General features: G+C 55.9%; 4 protein-coding genes across 6 annotated transcripts in view; all 4 read left to right on the top strand.

The window, feature by feature from the left end:
• The first annotated feature begins 581 nt into the window (after positions 1-581).
• Maz (MYC associated zinc finger protein) lies at positions 582-5580 on the top strand. 3 transcript variants are annotated; one of them, XM_045131518.1, is made up of 6 exons: positions 582-677; positions 1275-1361; positions 1439-2274; positions 2646-2709; positions 2987-3158; positions 4476-5580. In XM_045131518.1, the coding sequence occupies exons 1-6, from the start codon at positions 642-644 to the stop codon at positions 4625-4627; spliced, it is 1347 nt and encodes a 448-aa protein (XP_044987453.1). In that variant the 5' UTR covers positions 582-641; the 3' UTR covers positions 4628-5580. The 3 variants fall into 3 exon arrangements, with proteins under 3 accessions (XP_044987453.1, XP_044987451.1, XP_044987452.1); XM_045131516.1 differs by lacking the exon at positions 582-677 and adding an exon at positions 3947-4170 and having other exon boundaries at positions 1117-1361; positions 4476-4607; XM_045131517.1 differs by lacking the exon at positions 582-677 and having other exon boundaries at positions 1118-1361.
• Positions 5581-6529: 949 nt separating this feature from the next.
• On the top strand, positions 6530-10171 carry Prrt2 (proline rich transmembrane protein 2). Its single transcript, XM_045130842.1, has 4 exons — positions 6530-6684; positions 7298-8234; positions 8652-8784; positions 8949-10171. The coding sequence occupies exons 2-4, from the start codon at positions 7380-7382 to the stop codon at positions 8957-8959; spliced, it is 999 nt and encodes a 332-aa protein (XP_044986777.1). The 5' UTR covers positions 6530-6684; positions 7298-7379; the 3' UTR covers positions 8960-10171.
• Positions 10172-10377: 206 nt separating this feature from the next.
• On the top strand, positions 10378-13266 carry Pagr1 (PAXIP1 associated glutamate rich protein 1). The gene is given in 4 exon segments (XM_004670276.3): positions 10378-10793; positions 10795-11225; positions 11394-11476; positions 12808-13266. Coding segments are annotated over 4 exon segments (948 nt in total). The 5' UTR covers positions 10378-10559; the 3' UTR covers positions 13008-13266.
• Positions 13267-13415: 149 nt separating this feature from the next.
• Positions 13416-17952, top strand: part of LOC101599435 (major vault protein) — a 35728-nt gene continuing 31191 nt past the window's right edge. Inside the window, exon 1 of the mRNA XM_004670189.2 lies at positions 13416-13559. The gene's annotated coding sequence lies outside the window, so the exon portion shown is untranslated. The remainder of the gene's footprint in view (positions 13560-17952) is intronic.

Raw genomic sequence — 17952 nt, 5'->3', positions numbered from 1 at the left:
GAGCTCTGCGGAGGAAACTTAGTCCCATGCCATCTTTGGGAAACCCCGAACAACTACAGAATTGTAAATAAATGCTCCAGAGGACGGTGGCCGAGAGGAAACAAAAAGCTGAAGCGAAAGCCCGAGGACAACGACCGTTAGGCGGGCGCGAGCTTCGAGCCTGGCCCCGCCCCGTCCGTAACCCCCGCGCGCTCCCTCTCCCGCTCAGCAACGACATCGGTGTAGGGTGCGCGTGCGCGCGAAATAACGGCCGCTGACGGAGGGAAGTGGGGGGGTGGAATCGTTCAAGTGGGGGAAAAGAGAAGCCGCCCAGGCTCCCGCGCACCCACCACCTGCACCATCGCCAGCCAATCAGCAGCTATCTCAGGGGTCTCGCGCTTGGGGCGACTCGGGCCGCTGGGTGGCTCCCCCGTCCCTCCTCCCGCCAGAGTCCCTCCCGTACCTTCCCCCCCTCGCGCGCGCTCGCGCTCGCGCCCGCTCCAGCCTCTTGTGTGTCCTCGCGCCCCCCACCCGCCCTCCCCGCGCGCAGTGTGCTCCGCTCCCCCCACCCTCCCGCGCGCCTCCTCCCCGGGTTCCCCCTCCCCCCTACCACCTCCTCCCACCCCAGGGTGAGCACGAGCCACCTCCCTCCTCCCTCCGCCATGGATCCCAGCAACTGGAGCAGCTTCATCTTCCAGGTAACAACCCCCTCCCCCGCCCACCCCCTTCCCACCCCCCTCCCGCCCGCCCTCCCTCCCTCCCGTCCCACCCCCCCCTCCGCGCGCCCGGTGCGCGCGCAGCTGTCCCCCTCCCTCGCGCCCTCCCCCGCCCTCCCCGAGGCGCCGGCTGGGCGCGCGCGCGGCGGGGGCCGAGGCTGCTCCCTCGCTCCCCCCACCCCGCCCCGCCAGGCTCCAACCGCCGCCGCCGCCGCCGCCCGGGCCCCCGCCCCCGGCCCCCGGCCTCGCGGGGCCTCTCGCCCCCACTCAGGGGGCGTCTCCGCCGCCGCGCTCTGCAAGGCGCCCTCCTTCCCTCCCGCCGGCCGGGGTGCGCGGGCGGCGGGGCGGCCCTCGGGCCATGCGTTCGGCGCGGCCCAACCCGGCCGGCCGGGGGCGGCGCCCCGAGCCTGGGCCCCGCGCGGCCCGCGCCCCCGGCCCCTGCTGAGCCCTGGGGGCCCCACTGTGGCCGAGGCCATGTTCCCCGTGTTCCCTTGCACGCTGCTGGCCCCCCCCTTCCCCGTGCTGGGCCTGGACTCCCGGGGGGTGGGCGGCCTCATGAACTCCTTCCCGCCACCTCAGGGTCACGCCCAGAACCCCCTGCAGGTCGGGGCTGAGCTCCAGTCCCGCTTCTTTGCCTCCCAGGGCTGCGCCCAGAGTCCATTCCAGGTGAGTAGGGGCCGGCCGGGCAGGGCGGGCGGGCGCCTGCCTACGGCCGCGGCCCACACGGTGCCTTGTCTCTACAGGCCGCGCCGGCGCCCCCACCCACGCCCCAGGCCCCGGCGGCCGAGCCCCTCCAGGTGGACTTGCTCCCGGTGCTCGCCGCCGCCCAGGAGTCGGCCGCGGCCGCTGCTGCCGCCGCCGCCGCCGCGGTGGTTACTGCACCCCCGGCCCCTGCCGCCGCCTCTACCGTGGACACAGCGGCCCTGAAGCAGCCCCCGGCGCCCCCTCCGCCACCCCCTCCCGTGTCGGCGCCCGCCGCCGAGGCCGCGCCCACCGCGGCCGCCACCATCGCCGCCGCGGCCACTGCCGTCGTCGCCCCGACCTCGGTTGCCGTGGCCCCTGTTGCTTCGGCCTTGGAGAAGAAGACAAAGAGCAAGGGGCCCTACATCTGCGCTCTGTGCGCCAAGGAGTTCAAGAACGGCTACAACCTCCGGAGGCACGAAGCCATCCACACCGGAGCCAAGGCCGGCCGCGTTCCTTCGGGTGCTATGAAGATGCCCACCATGGTGCCCCTGAGCCTCCTGAGTGTGCCCCAACTGAGCGGAGCCGGAGGGGGAGGGGGAGAAACGGGGGCTGGCGGCGGCACCGCCGCGGTGGCAACCGGTGGCGTTGTGACCACGACCGCTTCGGGAAAGCGCATCCGGAAGAACCACGCCTGCGAGATGTGTGGCAAGGCCTTCCGCGACGTGTACCACCTGAACCGACACAAGCTGTCGCACTCGGACGAGAAGCCCTACCAGTGCCCTGTGTGCCAGCAGCGCTTCAAGCGCAAGGACCGCATGAGCTACCACGTGCGCTCACATGACGGCGCTGTGCACAAGCCCTACAACTGCTCCCACTGTGGCAAGAGCTTCTCCCGGTGTGCAGGGGCCTCGGCTGCCCACGGGGGGCGGGGGTGGCTACGAGGTGGCCTGGCCTTGGCTGGTGGGAAGGGAGGCGGCTCCTGAGGCTGAGGACTGGAACCACTCCCAGGGAGGGGGAAGCACCTCGCGGTTACCGAGAGCAAGGGGTGGTCCTATGCAGAGGGGGTGGGCCTTTGAGTTGGAAAGCTGTGTGGGAGGCGGAAACCTTGGTTAGAGGGGAGGGATTTCCTGCCTATGAATGAAGCAGTGGTAGAAAATATAGGGATTCTTACAGAAAGGTCTCTTGTGGGAAGCTGGTTAGATGGCAGGGGGGCTCACACGTCCTCATACCAGGGCCTCCCTAACCCCCACCCCAACGTATCCCCAGGCCGGATCACCTCAACAGTCACGTCAGACAAGTGCACTCTACAGAGCGGCCCTTCAAATGTGAGGTAGGAAGCTTGCCTTCTCCCGTCCTGGTTTTCATGATTTTGACCCTCATTGTAGTTGTCTGAGTTCAGTGTCTCAGACCCCCTTTTTCTCTCTCTTCTTTTTGCCTTTTCACTCCATTTTCTCATTCCTCCTCCAAGGCCTGGTCATCTCACACCCATTTCCTACAGATCAAAGATCCCCAAGGCTCTGATCCCTTTAACCTCTTGCTCCCTTTTCCCTACTCCCCGAAGCTTTAACTTTCCTGTGACACCCCCCACGCCCCTCCCCCCTCCCCAGAAATGTGAGGCAGCTTTTGCTACGAAGGATCGACTCCGGGCGCACACAGTACGACACGAGGAAAAGGTGCCATGTCATGTGTGTGGCAAGATGCTGAGCTCGGCTTATATTTCGGACCACATGAAAGTGCACAGCCAGGGCCCTCACCATGTCTGTGAGCTCTGCAACAAAGGTACATGCTAAAGGATGCCAGGAGTTCCAGGGACAGAGGGAGGGGGGTCACAAAGCTGATGGCCCTTCCACAGATGTCGGCTAAGGGTGCTGTAGCCAAGAGCTCGTGGCATCTAGAGCCCTTAAAGAACCAAGCAAAAACATCATTGGGAACAACTGAACATCACTAAATTCTAAGAAGCCATGACTAAAGACAATCTACCAGAGATTCAGCCTCCGGGGTGTGTGTGGGGAGAAGGGAGTGTGGGGCATGGCTGCCTTGGAAAAGTAGTAGTCAAGAAAGCCAAGTCCCCAAGGTTTGGAAGGCAAGGTTTGAGCTGTGCAGCCACAAGTTCTTGTCTCCAGCTCCTGAGGCAAGTGGAATCGGCAGAGGTTTTACAAGTCTGCCCCAGTAGCAGAAAAAGCTGCTTCCAACGCATGTGTTTGCTAAATGGGCTGAGAGTGGGGCACTGGAGGGAGGGGACACAGCCGTCTCTACTGAGAGTCAACCCTTCAAGTAGGTAGGGATCAGTGTCCTGTCATCCTAGGAAAGATTGCCTAGTCATGGGGTAGAGCACTATAGGTACCAAGGCTTAGAAATGGACATAACCAAAACCAGGCTCCAAGCTCAGGGAGGGGCTGTGCCCCACCCTACCCAGCAGAGTAGATGGCCCCAGCCAACCAAGGATGTGGGAGGAGGACAGGGCCGTATGAGGAGGGTGTCCCCAGCCTAGGAGTATAACCCCGTCTCTGGGGTCTCCACCTGGCTGGCCCCAAACCCCCATCCCAATCCACCCCCCCCCCCCATAGGCTTCACCACGGCAGCATACCTGCGCATCCACGCGGTGAAGGACCATGGGCTCCAGGCCCCGCGGGCTGACCGCATCCTGTGCAAGCTGTGCAGCGTGCACTGCAAGACCCCTGCCCAGCTGGCCGGCCACATGCAGACCCATCTGGGGGGGGCCGCCCCCCCTGTCCCGGGAGATGCCCCCCAGCCACAGCCCACCTGCTGAGGGGGACCCCGCACCCACCAGGCAAGGCGTGGGGCATGGCTGGGGGGGCAGGATGGGATGTGTGGGACGAGGGTGCTCAACGGGCCCAATAGGGGATCTCAGGAAGGCCAGGGGTGCCCTTCTAACAGGTTAGGGAGACTTGGGTCAGGGAGGGCCCTTCAAAGAAAATTGCTTTGTCTGACTTAGCAGGCTGCTCAAAGCCCCTGGGGACTAGATAGGAAGTGAGCAACGGCTGTGTCCCAGGGGAAGTAGAAATTCTGGGATAAGGGGTGTTGTGTTCCTTGCCGTTCAGGTTGTGCTGTGATCCTTCGTGTTTCTCACTGTAGGTACTGGTGAGGTTTGTCCGATGGCGGCGGCAGCAGCAGCAGCGGCGGCGGCGGCGGTGGCAGTGGCAGCCCCTCCCACGGCTGTGGGTTCCCTCTCTGGGGCAGAGGGGGTACCAGTGAGCTCTCAGCCACTTCCCTCCCAGCCCTGGTGAGCTCCAAGTTGATGGGGGAGAGGGGAGAGTGGAAGAAAGCCCTTGGTACAGTCTCCTCTCCCCTCCTCTCTTCCCACCAACTCCTCACTACTCCCCACCAACCAAGAAGCCTCCAGAAGGAAAGGAGGAAGAAACGTGTTCTTAGGGGATTTCACTAGGTTTTAATGATGTTTCTCCTTCTCTCTTTTCCCTATCACAGCTGACCCTACACACACCTGTCCCCTCAGTTGTGAAATCCCCTGGACAGTGGGCAGGGGTGGCATAAGGCAGCAGCGGCCACTGCCCTCATCCCTTTCTTCTCTAACTCCCTGTCCTCTTCCTCCCAGGGATTTGTGAACCTTTTCCCTAAACAGTCCTTGCTCTCCTCCTTCCAGTCCTCTCCCTTATGGTCTGCTGCCCCTTCCTGGGGAGTTGGTGCTTTATATTTTTTTTGTTTTTGTTTTTGTTTTTTTTTTCCCCAGGGGGAGGGAGGAGAAAAAGGAGGGGAATCAAAGATTCTGTCCCAGAGAGAGGGATAAGGTGAGATGTGAGGTGGGGCAGAAACAGGGAAGGTCAGAGGTATCTTCAGTAGAGTAGGGTTGGATTTAGGCCCTAAACAGCCTACTTGATGCTCTGTCGGGGGGGAAAAAGAAAAAAAGAAAAGTCAAGGGGAGCAAAAGAAGGAGCCACTTGGGTCAGAGGCAAAACAAGAGATGGAATCTTAAAGGGCCAGGGCAAAGAAGGGGAACCAGGGACTAGAGGTGCTTCCTGGGGGTGGGGGAATGGAGCCAGTGTCTCCCCCTTCCCTCTTTCACCCCAGCTCCAGCCCTGGTCTTTTCTTCCTCTTCTCCACAACAGAAGCTGTGGCCCTGGCCATACCATCGTGTTCCTGTGTCCCTTGCATGTTCTCCCACTCCTCTCCATTCCCTCCTTTTGCGCGGACCCCATTACAATAAATTTTAAATAAAAATCTGGCTCTGGTTTCAATGAATTGTTCTCACCAAATTACCCCCTGGGGTTTCTTAGGCTGGTGTCAATCCCTGCTTTCCCTTGCCCTGAAAAGCTGGGGCTCCTCCCTCCTAACGGACTGCCTAGTTGGTTACGGGTGGAGCCTAGACTCCAGGGGCTGGTGAACAAATTCCAGGACTCTCGGGTCTCTGGGGAATACCCAATCCAGGCATAAGCAGCCCAGAATAGCCACTAGAGGTTTGGCAAAGCCTGGACTGGACATCCAAACAGCTGGTGGACATACATGTTGCTCAGACCGCTGCCAAATGTCTGCACACCCGTAGCTCTCCGAATCCGCGCCGCGGCTGACGCAGATGCGCAAAGGTTCAAGTCAGCCCTCTAGAACTGGGAACAACAGGCTTGGGAATAACTGCATTAGGTGACCGTTTTGTGAATGGGAGTGGGTTTTTAAGGGGCTTCCTGGCCCCAGACCCTCCATACTGGTCCTGCAGCTTCTGCTCTGCTTGCTGAAATGCCTCTTGGCTGTGCTCGGGTCTCTCCAGGGCTCGCTGCTGCTGCTGCTGCTTGCCTAGGAGTAGGCACGTCGCTTCTGCAGGTCTCTCGAAAGCCCGCTCGGTTCCTCTGCAGCCTCCCCAAACTTTGCCGCATCTCGGTAATCCCTCTGCTATGGGGGTGCCTCCACCCACCCACAGCACCTGACTCACTGGTTCAGTCTCGCAGACCCGGGTCTCGGCCAGGACCCCACGGTGACCGTTGGCGGGCGGGGCCGAAGACTTAGGAAGGGGTGTCCTGCTACGAGGTGCGCGTGGAAAGGGGTAGGGAGGGGGCGCGAGTGGTCCCGGGGCCCGTTGCCTGGGTAATGAGGGGCTTGGCCCGCGAGGCTCCCTCGGGCTGGCCAGGAGGGGCGGGAAGCGTGCAAGGGGCGGCGCGGCGGCCGTGGAGCGTAAGGGAGGGGACCGGAGAAAAGGGGACGAACAAACGGGAGGAGGGGAGGCCTGCCACCTCCCTCCTTTGCTCGCTGACTTGCTCCCTCCCGGTCTGCGGCTGCTGCAGCGGCGGCGGGACTCAAGGCTGGCGGCGGGTGCGACTGAGACCGACTGAGACTGCGGGTAGGAGTGGACCGACAGACAGCCGGGTGGCACGGGAATGCAAGCGCCTAGTGCAGCATCACCGGGAGAAGGTGGACCCCTCGCCGCGGAGGGCAAGGGAGCCCCTGAGAAGGGGTGCAGGAGATGCCAGGTCCACCAGTTAGGGGCGGGGGCGTCCGCGCCCAAACGCGCAGCAAGAAAACCCCACACCGTTTCTAAGGGCGCCCAGGGAGGAGGGGAGGATGCAAATAGAGTAAAATGTGTGGGGTACCCTGCCCAGTCTGCTTGTTGAAGTATACTGTATACAGTTGTTGACTTGGAGGTGTGGGGCAGCTTTTGGGTGGGATCTGAGAATCTGAGTCTTGTTGGGTGTGTTGTATAGGCTCAGGAAGAGACCCCGGAGAGGGTCTTGTTTAAAAAAGGGTTTATCTTCCCAGAGTTCTCCAACCAGAAGACTGAGTAGAGTGCTTCTCCATCAGGGATGTCCCACCCCAAGGCAAAGGAAACCCCAACTTTTTTTCCTTTCCCTAGAGGCAATGCAAGCTGGTCCTGAGGCAGAAGCCTGGCTCTCTTGGGCCTTCGGGTGCTGAGCCTCCCTCTCTTCCCTCAACAAGCCTGTCTCCTCCTCTTCCAGGATTTGCCACTGTCTCTGCTGTTTCCTCCTTCCCCTCTCCCTCTCTCATCTCAAGGGGCCCTCTCCCCTTTCCCATCTCAAGATGGCAGCCAGCAGCTCAGAGGTTTCTGAAATGAAGGGGATAGAAGACAGTCCCAAGACAGAGGGAGACGCACCTGGCCACTCTGAAGCTGAAGCGGGTCCTCACCAGGTTGTAGCAGATACCCCAAATCAGCCAGAGGCCCTGCAGCCAGGCTCAGACATCACTGTGGACTCAGAGCCCAAGGCTGGCCTGGCCAGGGATATCACAGAGACCCCAGCTGAGGCCCCTGAAACAGCCCAGACCACAGACCTCAGTTTAAACCCAGGAGGGGAAGCCAAAGCCAGCTCCAGCCCTAAAGAGGCATGCCAAGAGCCAGTATCCAAACCTGAGATGAACAAAGAACCTGCTGCAGAGCAGGAGTCTGAACAGAAATCTGCAGCCCCTCCTCAACCAGCCTCAGAACCTGCTTCCCAGTTAGATCCCCAGTCAGACCCTCAGCCTGCCCCCAAACCAACCCTTCCACCAGAGTCCCCTACCCCGGAGGTCCTGACAGAAAGTATGGGGGAGAAGCAAGAGAATGGGGCAGTTGTTCCTCTGCAAGCTGGAGATGGAGAAGAAGGCCCAGCCCCCCAACCTCACTCATCACCCTCAACAAAAACACCCCCAGTCAACGGGGCACCCCCCCGTGTACTGCAGCAGCTGGTTAACGAGGACCGAATAGGAAGGGCTCACAGTGGGCATCCAGGATCTCCCCGAGGTAGCCTGAGCCGACATCCCAGCTCCCAGCTGGCAGGGCCTGAGGTAGAAGGGGGTGATAGCACCCAGAAACCTCGAGACTACATCATCCTTGCCATCCTGTCCTGCTTCTGCCCCATGTGGCCTGTCAACATTGTGGCCTTCGCTTATGCCGTCATGGTGAGCCCCAGGGGACCCTAGCCCAGGCCTTCAACCATTGAGTCATCTCTATAGCCCACCCTAGCCCGGGCCTATGTTGGTTCCCAGCTTCCCATCAGTGCCAAGATAGAGCCCCAGGAATAACCATGCTTTCCCTTCCTGTCTGCATGGGTCCCACTCTCCCAATTATAGGGCCTATGCTTGCCTCCCTAGCACCTATCCCTCCAAGCCGTGCTCGTCCTATCCCTTCAGGTGGGAGGGATATACAGATGTGTTTTATGTAACTTTGCTGACCTGTATGCTCGTCCCCAACTCCCCTTTCTTTCCTTAACCTCACGGGGCTGACCACCCTCCTCTGGACGACTTTCACCTGATCCCTGCCGGGCTGGCTTCTGCTGACTTGGGCCATGGTACTTCCACCCCTCACCCTAACCCCAGTCCCGGAACAGCCTGCAGCAGGGGGACGTGGATGGGGCTCATCGTCTGGGCCGAGTGGCCAAGCTCTTAAGCATCGTGGCATTGGTGGGGGGGGTCCTCATCATCATCGCCTCCTGCGTCATCAACTTAGGCGGTGAGTGGGGATCAGGGATAGGCAGGGGAGGAGTGGAAGGGTTGACAAGGGCAGCTTTACTAACCCCTGCCCCTGCTCTCTCCTGTCTGTCCTCCCGACTTCTCCTTTGTCTCTACCCCTCTCCCCACCCCTGTCTGTCTGTCCTTCCCGCTCCTCTCCCACAGTGTATAAGTGAGGGGCACTGCCCTGCATTCCAAGACTTTTCTTCCTGTTGAGAGCTGCCTTGGGCCCATCCCTCCCTGGGGGAAGCCCAGTGGATGGCCCTGGCCCCCATCCCTAGGGACCAAGGGAGCCTAAACACCCTTGTTTACAGCTTCTTTCCTGCTCCTGCATCCTGCCAGGCTCCCCTGTCAACCGTAGGCCTCTCTTTGCACTGTTTCCAACCTCCCTGCACTTCTGCTTGCGGATGGCCCCTCCTGCCTCTTAGCCTCCCTACCTCTTTGCACTCTGGAAACCCCTCTGCATTTCTGGAAACCTCCCTGAACATCTCCCAAACTCCGTGCTCTTGGCCTCCTGACATCTCTTCCAGTCTCGGAATCCTCTAACCCTCAACCCTCCTGCTCCCAATTTTCACTGTCTTGGCATCAAACCCAATCTTTTCCTCCATCCTTTTTTTAACACTCCACCTTCATCACCACGTCCTCCGCCCCTTTCCTCTTTCCGCCTTCTCATCTCCCCCTCTTCCCCCCCCCGCCCCCCCTCCTCCCCGCGCATCCTCTTCACCCTCCTGCCACCATTTATTTTGCAAAAAACTCCTGTACTTAGATCAGGCGTCGGGGGGAGGGGGTGAGGGTGGAATATGACGCCCTACCTAGCCCAGGGCTCCGACTGTTCTTGGCTGGGACTACCCTGGCTCGGACCCCCGCCCCCTAAAGCGCCTATTGGGTCACTAAGCTGGCAAGCCACGCCTCGCCCGGGTGTACTTGCATAAGGGTGGGAGTCAGGTTCTGAACTTGCAGTGGGATACAGAGGGCTGAGAGTTGAGGTTGAGTTGACCTGCACACCTGGGCTTTTTAACCTGTTTCTTTCTTGAAGGTGTCGGGGATTCAGGGTTTTCACATGATTTGTAACCGAAGAATCCACACACACACACACACACACACACACACAAAGGACCAAAGCTCCCAACTGCAGGGAGCAAGGGATCTCTGCCATTATTTTCTAAAGAGGACGAGGGAGGGGAGGGTTGATGCTCGCTACAGCCCGCTGAGGTGGCAGGCGGGGAGCCAGCTGCAACGCATTTCGTAGTTGGTGGGATTTTTTTTTTCTTATAAGTCTTGGGGGAACTAAAATTCCTTTTAAAAAAAGATATACCAAATTGATTCTCCATTTTTGTATGCTGAATGCTGCATGAATCGTAATACCAATAAACGGATAATGCATGAGACTCGCCTCCAGTTTCGGTCCCTGCGTTCGTTTGCCTGCCTGACCAAGACATTAGCTCCTAGCAGGATCTAGTAGAAGACGCATGCGCTGTCACGGTGCCATATTTAGTGTGGGTCGAAGCTAAGGGTCTGTCTGCGCATGTGCAAGCTTTCCCTCGCTTTCCTTTCCAAGTAGCATTGAGTAGCCTGGAGCGGCGCGCGCTGTTTCCGTGCGCCTGCGAGCTGGGAGTCTGCGCGGCCGGGGAGGCGGTCGTTAGCTCCAGGGACGTAGGGCTGCGGAGCTGACGCGGCGCCTACGAGCCACGGCGGAGGGCCCGCACACGACAGGGCCTTCCCTGCCCCGCCTCGGAAAATGGTATCTGCGGGTTGCCGAGGACTGCAAGATACCGGATGTGGATCCGTTGGGTGGGGGTCTCTCCTTGCAGGAAACTAAGCGCCCCCTCCTGGGGACGGAGCTCCTGCCGCAGAGACCGCTGTTGGAGCCTGATTGGTTGCAGAGGCGTCCTCAGCCCCAGGGACTCCGGTTTGACACTCCAGCATCTCCCGTATTGCTGGACCTCGCCCCTAGTCTCTATGTCCCTTGCCCTGGGTCATGGAACCATCATTGCAGGCACCGCAGCGGTGCCTGTCCGAAGAAGGGGAGGTGACTTCCGGCCTCCAGGCTTTGGCTGTGGAGGATACTGGAGGTCCCTCGGTGGCGGTCAGTAAGGCCGAGGAAGAGGGGGAAGGAGACCAGGACGAGGTTGGGCGTGAGGGGTCCGGGGCTGAGGTGCCAGGAGAAGCCCCGAGCGCTTCCGTGGGGAGTGAGCCTGCGGAAGAAGAATCCGAGGACTGGAGCGTGCCTTGCAGCGACGAGGAGGTGGAGCTGCCCCCGAATGGGCAGTCCTGGATGCCCCCGCCTACCGAAATCCAGCGGCTCTACGAGCTGCTGGCGGCCCACCGGACCCCGGAGCTGCAAGCCGAGATCCTGCCCCGCCGGCCGCCTACGCCCGAGGCCCAGAGCGAAGAGGAGAGGTCTGATGAAGAGCCAGAGGCCAAAGAAGAGGAGGAGGAAAAGTGAGGGGCCCAGCTTTACTCCTTGTCCTTGGGACTTACTCCCCTGAGTGCAGAAAGTGGAGGGAGGGAAGAGAGCAGAAAAGGAAGAGTTGAGCAGCCAGGCTGGGGTGTTCCTGGGTGTTTGGGAGGGCCACCCTCACCCTTCACTCTTTATCCACTCTGTCCCAGGCCTCACATGCCTACAGAATTTGATTTTGATGACGAGCCAATGACACCAAAGGACTCCCTGATTGACAGGAGGCGCACTCCAGGTACGAATAAAAGGGAAGAGCCTCTCTCCTGGTTGCTCCAAAAGAGACCTTCACTGAGTTCTTCAACTGCCACACACAGTGGCACCATCTTTCTGACTGAAGTTAATGCCCTACCTTCCTTTGGGAGACTGTCACAGGTCTGTTTTATCTCCTAAGTACACATTCTCTATGGGTCCTCTGTAGGTCTTTATGATCTAAGAGGTACATTTCCTTATCACTGTGTACATCACTGAATTTGACCCAGGACCTAGAATTTACTTTTGGAATCTTTCTATCTTTCTTCCCCCCCCCCCCCAGGGGCATGCCTGAACCTCTAGCTAATCCAAAGAATTCCAGATGAATGTGCCACCTTGTGCATCTGGCTTTATGTGGGTACTGGGAAATAGAATCAGGGTCTTTTGGCTTGGCTGGCAAGCGCCTTAACTGCTAAGCCATCTCTCTAGCCCTGGAATTATTCTCATTAGCTCTGCCTCCACAAGTCCACCTATTCCTTTCCACCTTTAACACCACATCCTCATTCAAGTAAGCTACTCCTGCTTACATAGTGTCCATAGTTCTCACTGGTCTTCCTGCTTTCTAGTCTCAGCAGCCAAAGTGATTGTTTTGTTTTGTTTTTCCAGGTAGGGTCTCACTCTGGCCCAGGATGACTGGGAATTCACTATATAGTCTCAGGGTGGCCTCAAATTCACAGCAATCATCCTACCTCTGCCTCCCAAGTGCTGGGGTTAAAGGCATGCACCACCACAGCTGGCTCACAGTGAGCTTTTAAAATAAATCATGTCACTTCTGTGCTAAAATCCTCCAAAGGGCCCAGTGTGATGGCACACAGCTTTAATCTCAGCACTCAAGATGCTGAGGTAGGAGGTTCGCTGAGTTCAAGGCCAGCCTGAGACTACATAGTGAATTCCAAGTCAGTCTGAGCTATGGCAAGACAAAAAAAAAAAAGTTCCTGTTCAGGGGTTTTGCCCTTGCTCTTCCCCCTGCTTGATATGTTTGTTCCCTGGTCTTCACATAATGCAAGATCAGATCATCACCCTCCTACTTGTGACCCAACCCCAGGCCTTAGAACCTATATGCAGAGCCAGGTGTGGTGGCACACTTTTAATCCCAACACTCGGGAGGCAGAGGTAGGAGGATCATCGTGAGTTTGAGGCCACCCTGAGACTGTATAGTGAATTCCAGATCAGCCTGAGCTAGAGTGAGACCCTACCTCGAAAAAAAAAACTATGCAGAGGCCTGGAATCAGTATATTAAACAAACTCTCCAAGTACAGGTGCAGGCTGGAGGGCTGCACACTGCCCCAATCCTGTCCATATTTCCTACCTTCCCAGGAAGTTCAGCCAGGAGCCAGAAACGGGAAGCCCGCCTGGACAAGGTCCTCTCAGACATGAAACGACATAAGAAATTGGAAGAACAGATTCTTCGAACTGGCAGGGACCTCTTCAGCCTGGACTCGGAGGGTCCCAGCCCGGCCAGCCCCTCACTCCGGTCCTCAGGGAGCAGTCTTTTTCCCCGGCAGCGGAAGTACTGACTTGCTGTTCCTGTTTCTAGGTGCCAGGGCCTGGGTGGCCTGGCTTTCAAGGGAGATTCTAGAAAACCTGGGAAGAAGAGAGAAGCCTCCTTACAAGAGAGAATGCGCTTGCGATTGCGCACGTGTGTGTGTGTGTGTGTGTGTGTGTGTGTGTGTGTGTGTGTGTGTGTTTTCTGCCGAATATCTTTTTGGAGTACTGGACTGGGTTTTCTGAATCTAAAATAAAAGCTACAGTCCAGAACTGCAACTGGAACCTAAACAGTTGTCCACACTTTGACAGAGAAGAGAACTGTGTTCATCTAGATAGGAAAATTGAAGCCAGATGGTACAGAGGTGCACCTGGCCAGCATCTGCCCTGTGTTAGGCCCTCTGACCCTTATTCTCCTCCCAGCACTGCCAGCTGGTACCAAGGCAGAAATTCCTGAGTTTGGAATGAGCTGCAGGTGCCCTTTAAATACCCAAGCTCCTCCCCTGCCTGCCCTACCCTACCGGGAAGTGATCCCCAGGAGTTTCCTGACCCGAGGCCTGCCTCAGCCAGCCACCTTGCTAGATGTGAGTACCTGACCCTGGCTTCCAGACTTCAATAAGGTTCTCTTTAGCCTTCCACAGCCTTGCTTCAGGGGCAGGGAGAGAGGGAGGGTGTCAACTTTGCTTTGGGTGGTTTCACTTTCCTTTTGGGAATTTTTTTGAGCTTTTTTTTTTCTTGGTTTTCGAGGGAGGGTCTTGCTGTAGCCCAGGCTGACCTGGAATTCACTCGGTAGTTTCAGGCTAGCCTTGAGCTCACAGTAATCCTCCTACCTCTGCCTACTGAGTTCTGTGATTAAAGGTGTGCACCACCACGCCCGGCTAAGTGTTCTGGATTTTGAAGTAATCTGCTAACATCTCCAGCCCCAAATCTCAGGTCTCTGGTGACTATGCACCTCAAAAGTAAGATGTGGGAGAGGGTATAAAGTCTGTAACATATTTCTACTCAGGAGGCTGGGTGTAGGGGATGCCTTGAGCTCAGTGGTTCTGGGTTAATCTAGGCACATCAAGTCTTTGTGTGTGTGTCATGTTTCCTGGGCTGGTCTTGAAAAATACAGCTGAGGATATCCTTAAAGTTTAAGTGAGGAACTTTGCTAGGTATAGATCATACTGGTAAACCCAGCACTTGATTTGCTGAGAGTTTGAAGCCAGACTGGATTATACAGCTCCCAGACAGCCTGGGCTACAATGTGAAGCCTTGTCTCAAAAAAACCAAAGAAGAGCCAGGCATGGTGGCACATGTCTTTAGTCCCAACACTCGGGAGGCAGAGGTAGGAGGATTGCTGTGAGTTGGAGAACAGCCTGAGACTGCATAGTGAATTCCAGGTCAGCCTGGGCTAGAGTAAGATCCTACCTTGTTAAACAAAAGGAACACAAGAAAGAAAAAACAAATAGGAGGCTGGGGAGATGGCACTTGTCTATGAAGCCTGACGACCCAGGTTCAATTCCCTAGTACCCACATAAGCCAGATGCACCAGGTGGTGCACACATCTGAGGTTCATTTGCAGTGGTAGAAGCCTTGGTATGCCTATTCTCTCTCTGTCTCAAATAAAATAATAGGGAGCCTTACAGGTTCAGACTCCATCTTGGAGCTAGAGTAGTCCTTGGCTATAATCACCCCTAGGAACTTTGTGCCCTGCCCTTAGTCCCTTACCAGCACTGCCAGCTGGTAAACAGGATTATACCAACCATGGGGTTTGGCCACTTGAGAAATTGCTAGCAGGATGATGGTAAGGGAGGGTTGATTTTCAGAAAGTGCAGTTTAGTGAACACAAGAGGGAAGTTGGACCAAGCAGCCTGAGAACTGGGGATATGAGAGCTGGGACTGCTGAAGTGGAGCGCTTCTGTTGGGAATGATGGTTGAGGCAGACGTGCACTGTACTCAGCCAGTGGGACCTGGGGATGTTAAGGTGGCCATCACATGGCTGCTAGATGGCTTCCCCAAAACTCCTGTCTGCTTCTTTGTTGGGCACATTGGGCAAGACAGCCACCACTTGAAGTGAATGGCCCAGAGAAGGCCTGCAGGCTCCTAGACCCTGTTCCAGAAGAGCAGAGGCTTGGCACTGGGACAGAAAATGCTCACCTTTGAACTGCTATTGGCACCATTTCCTGGGTGCAACCAGCCCCACCCGTGTCCTTTAAGCCCTTTTGAAAACCCACACTGCCTCTAGTCATGATACCCAAGTTTGCCCCAACTTTTAAGAATTAGGAGGATAGAGTTGATTAAAAACACCCGACACATCGTGTGGCACATTATAAATGGTAGCTGCTATGTGAGGGCACTTGCCTCAAAATTAAGTTCCCAGCCCACACCTTTAATTCCAGCACTTGGGAGGCAGAGGTAGGAGAATCGCTGTGAGTTCAAGACTACTCTGAGACTACATACTGAATTCCAAGTCAGCCTGGGATAGAGTGAGAGACCCTACCTCAAAAAAAAAAAAAAAAAAAACAAGTAAGTTCCCAAGTCACTGTGGAAACCTCAGATCTCAGGTAAAGCTTAGGAGGCAGTGTAAGCAAGATTAACCAGCCCAGCCAGAAGACAAACATGGTGACAGAGTAGTCTCAGCTACTTTGAAGACTAAGGAAGGAGGATTGCTTGAGCTCAGGAGTTCAAGGCCCACTCAGAATATAACAAGACCCCTTCTGGTCTGTGGAATCTTCATCTTCAGTGACTGGCACTCATTGGCTATATCTGCAGAGGTAGGAGGAAGAGTCCTTCCAAATTAGCCCCTCGGGCTGCAGCTCAGGTTAAGAATTTCCTCCTAATTGCTGTCCATTTGTTTTTTGTTGTTTTGAGAGAGTTTCACTCTGTCCATAGCTAACCTAGTATTCTATGTTCTCTCTATTATTATTATTATTATTATTATTATTTTATCTTTTTGGTTTTTGAGGTAGGGTCTCACTCTGGCCCAGGCTGACCTGGAATTCACTATGTAGTCTCAGGGTGGCCTCGAACTCACAGCAGTCCTCCTGCCTCCCGAGTGCTGGGATTAAAGGCGTGCGCTACCATGCCCTGCTCTAGCCTAGTGTTCTATAGACTGGCCTCACTTTCATGGAAATCTCCTGCTTCAGTGTTCTTCGTGCTGCAGTTACAATCATGAGCTACATCTCTGGGCATATGTTAGGAGGAAAAGTTTCTAAAATGTTGCCGCTAAAAGAAAAGGAAAAGGGACTTGGATGAGAGATTCTTCCCTCCCACTAGTCTCCCAAAACAGGAAATAGTTTTGGTGAACCAGTAAGCCTCCTGTGCCTTCCTATCAGGATACGGTCTCTATAAAGATTACAATGTTTGGGCTGGAGAGATGGCTTAGCAGTTAAGCGCTTGCCTGTGAAGCCTAAGGACCCCGGTTCGAGGCTCGGTTCCCCAGGTCCCACATTAGCCAGATGCACAAGGGGGCGCACGCGTCTGGAGTTCGTTTGCAGTGGCTGGAAGCCCTGGCGTGCCCATTCTCTATCTATCTGACTCTTTCTCTGTCACTCTCAAATAAATAAAATAAACAAAAATTAAAAAAAAAAAAGATTACAATGTTTATCTTAGTTAAGATCAGAGAGAGTGTTGGGGAGTCCCTACTTTTTCTGAACTTCTGTACCTAAAGGTGACACATATCTGGTGGCAGGGCTGGGTCACCAGCCCCCACCTTCATCTTCAGGTCCGTCTGCACCAAGAACCCAGAACACAGGACAAAGGAGACTGTTTAAAACTTCTTGGGGCTGGGGGGGGGGGGTCCGGGATGAATAATGAATTCCCAAACTAGGTGTGGTGGCACACACCTGTAATCCCAGTACTTTGGAGGTGGAGGCAGGAGAATCAGGAATCAAGGTCTTCCTTGTCTATGTAGCGAGGCCAGCCTGGGCTACATAAAATCCCTTGTCTAATAGCCCTGTGCTTGTTCTGGCTGGGTTGAGCATCTTCAGTCTTTCATCTAAAGTTTGCTGCACTACTGTGCATTAGATGCCCTCCATCCCTTCTATAACAGCTAAAATTTCAGGACACAGTCACTTCTTGGCTGCTTCCCGTTCCACTAGGGGATGACTCAGTGACCAGTAGTGACTCCAAATCATGCTAGTGATGACAGAATCTGCCAGATTGACTTCCCTACCTTTTTTTTTTTTTTTTGTAATTTATTTGAGAATGGTGCACCAGGGCCTCCAGCCACTGCAAAGGAACTCCAGACAGATGCACCCCCTTGTGCAGCTGGTTTTCATGGGTCCTAGAGAATTGAACCAGGATCCTTTGGCTTTGCAGGCAAACGCCTTAACCACTAAGCCATCTGTCCAGCCCATCCCTGGTCGTTGGTTTTTGAGACAAGGTCTCACACTATAGCCCCAGCCGGCCTGAGCTAGTACTAAGATCATAGGTGTGAGCCACCTGGCCTAGCTCTGTGTGTGTATTTTTAATATAGCCCCAGATGGTCTTCAACTAAGTGATCCTCCTACCTCTGACTTCTCAATGCTACTCCCACTGGTTCTTTTTTTATATACATACAAAAAAAAATTTTTTTTTAATGTATTTGCAAGCAGAGCAAGACAGAAGAGACAGAGAATGGGTGTGCTAGGGCCTCTAGCCACTGTAAACGAACTCTAGATGTATGTACCACTTTGTGCATCTGGCTTTACATGGGTACTAGGGAATTAAACTCTGATCATTAGGCTTTACAGGGAAGTACCTTAACCATTGAGTCATCTCTCCAGACCCCTCGTTCACAATCAAATCAGTGTGAGTACTTTTAATTAATAGCAGTTCTTAAACTCCATCCTGAACTGATTAAATCAATCCCACGAAATACATGGCTTGAAGAAATCTCCAGGGGCCTCCAATGCTGTGGACTTGCCTTCGCATGCTTTGTCAAGTACCCAAATATAGGAACCTGGTGATAATGTGGATTGGCAAGTGTGGGCCGGGCTGTCAAGCTTCCAGGTG

This window comes from Jaculus jaculus, chromosome 12, assembly GCF_020740685.1.
Source record: "Jaculus jaculus isolate mJacJac1 chromosome 12, mJacJac1.mat.Y.cur, whole genome shotgun sequence".
NCBI lineage: Eukaryota > Metazoa > Chordata > Mammalia > Rodentia > Dipodidae > Jaculus > Jaculus jaculus.
The sequence above is the reverse complement of the archived record's forward strand: the minus strand, read 5'-3'. Positions and strand labels throughout refer to the sequence as shown.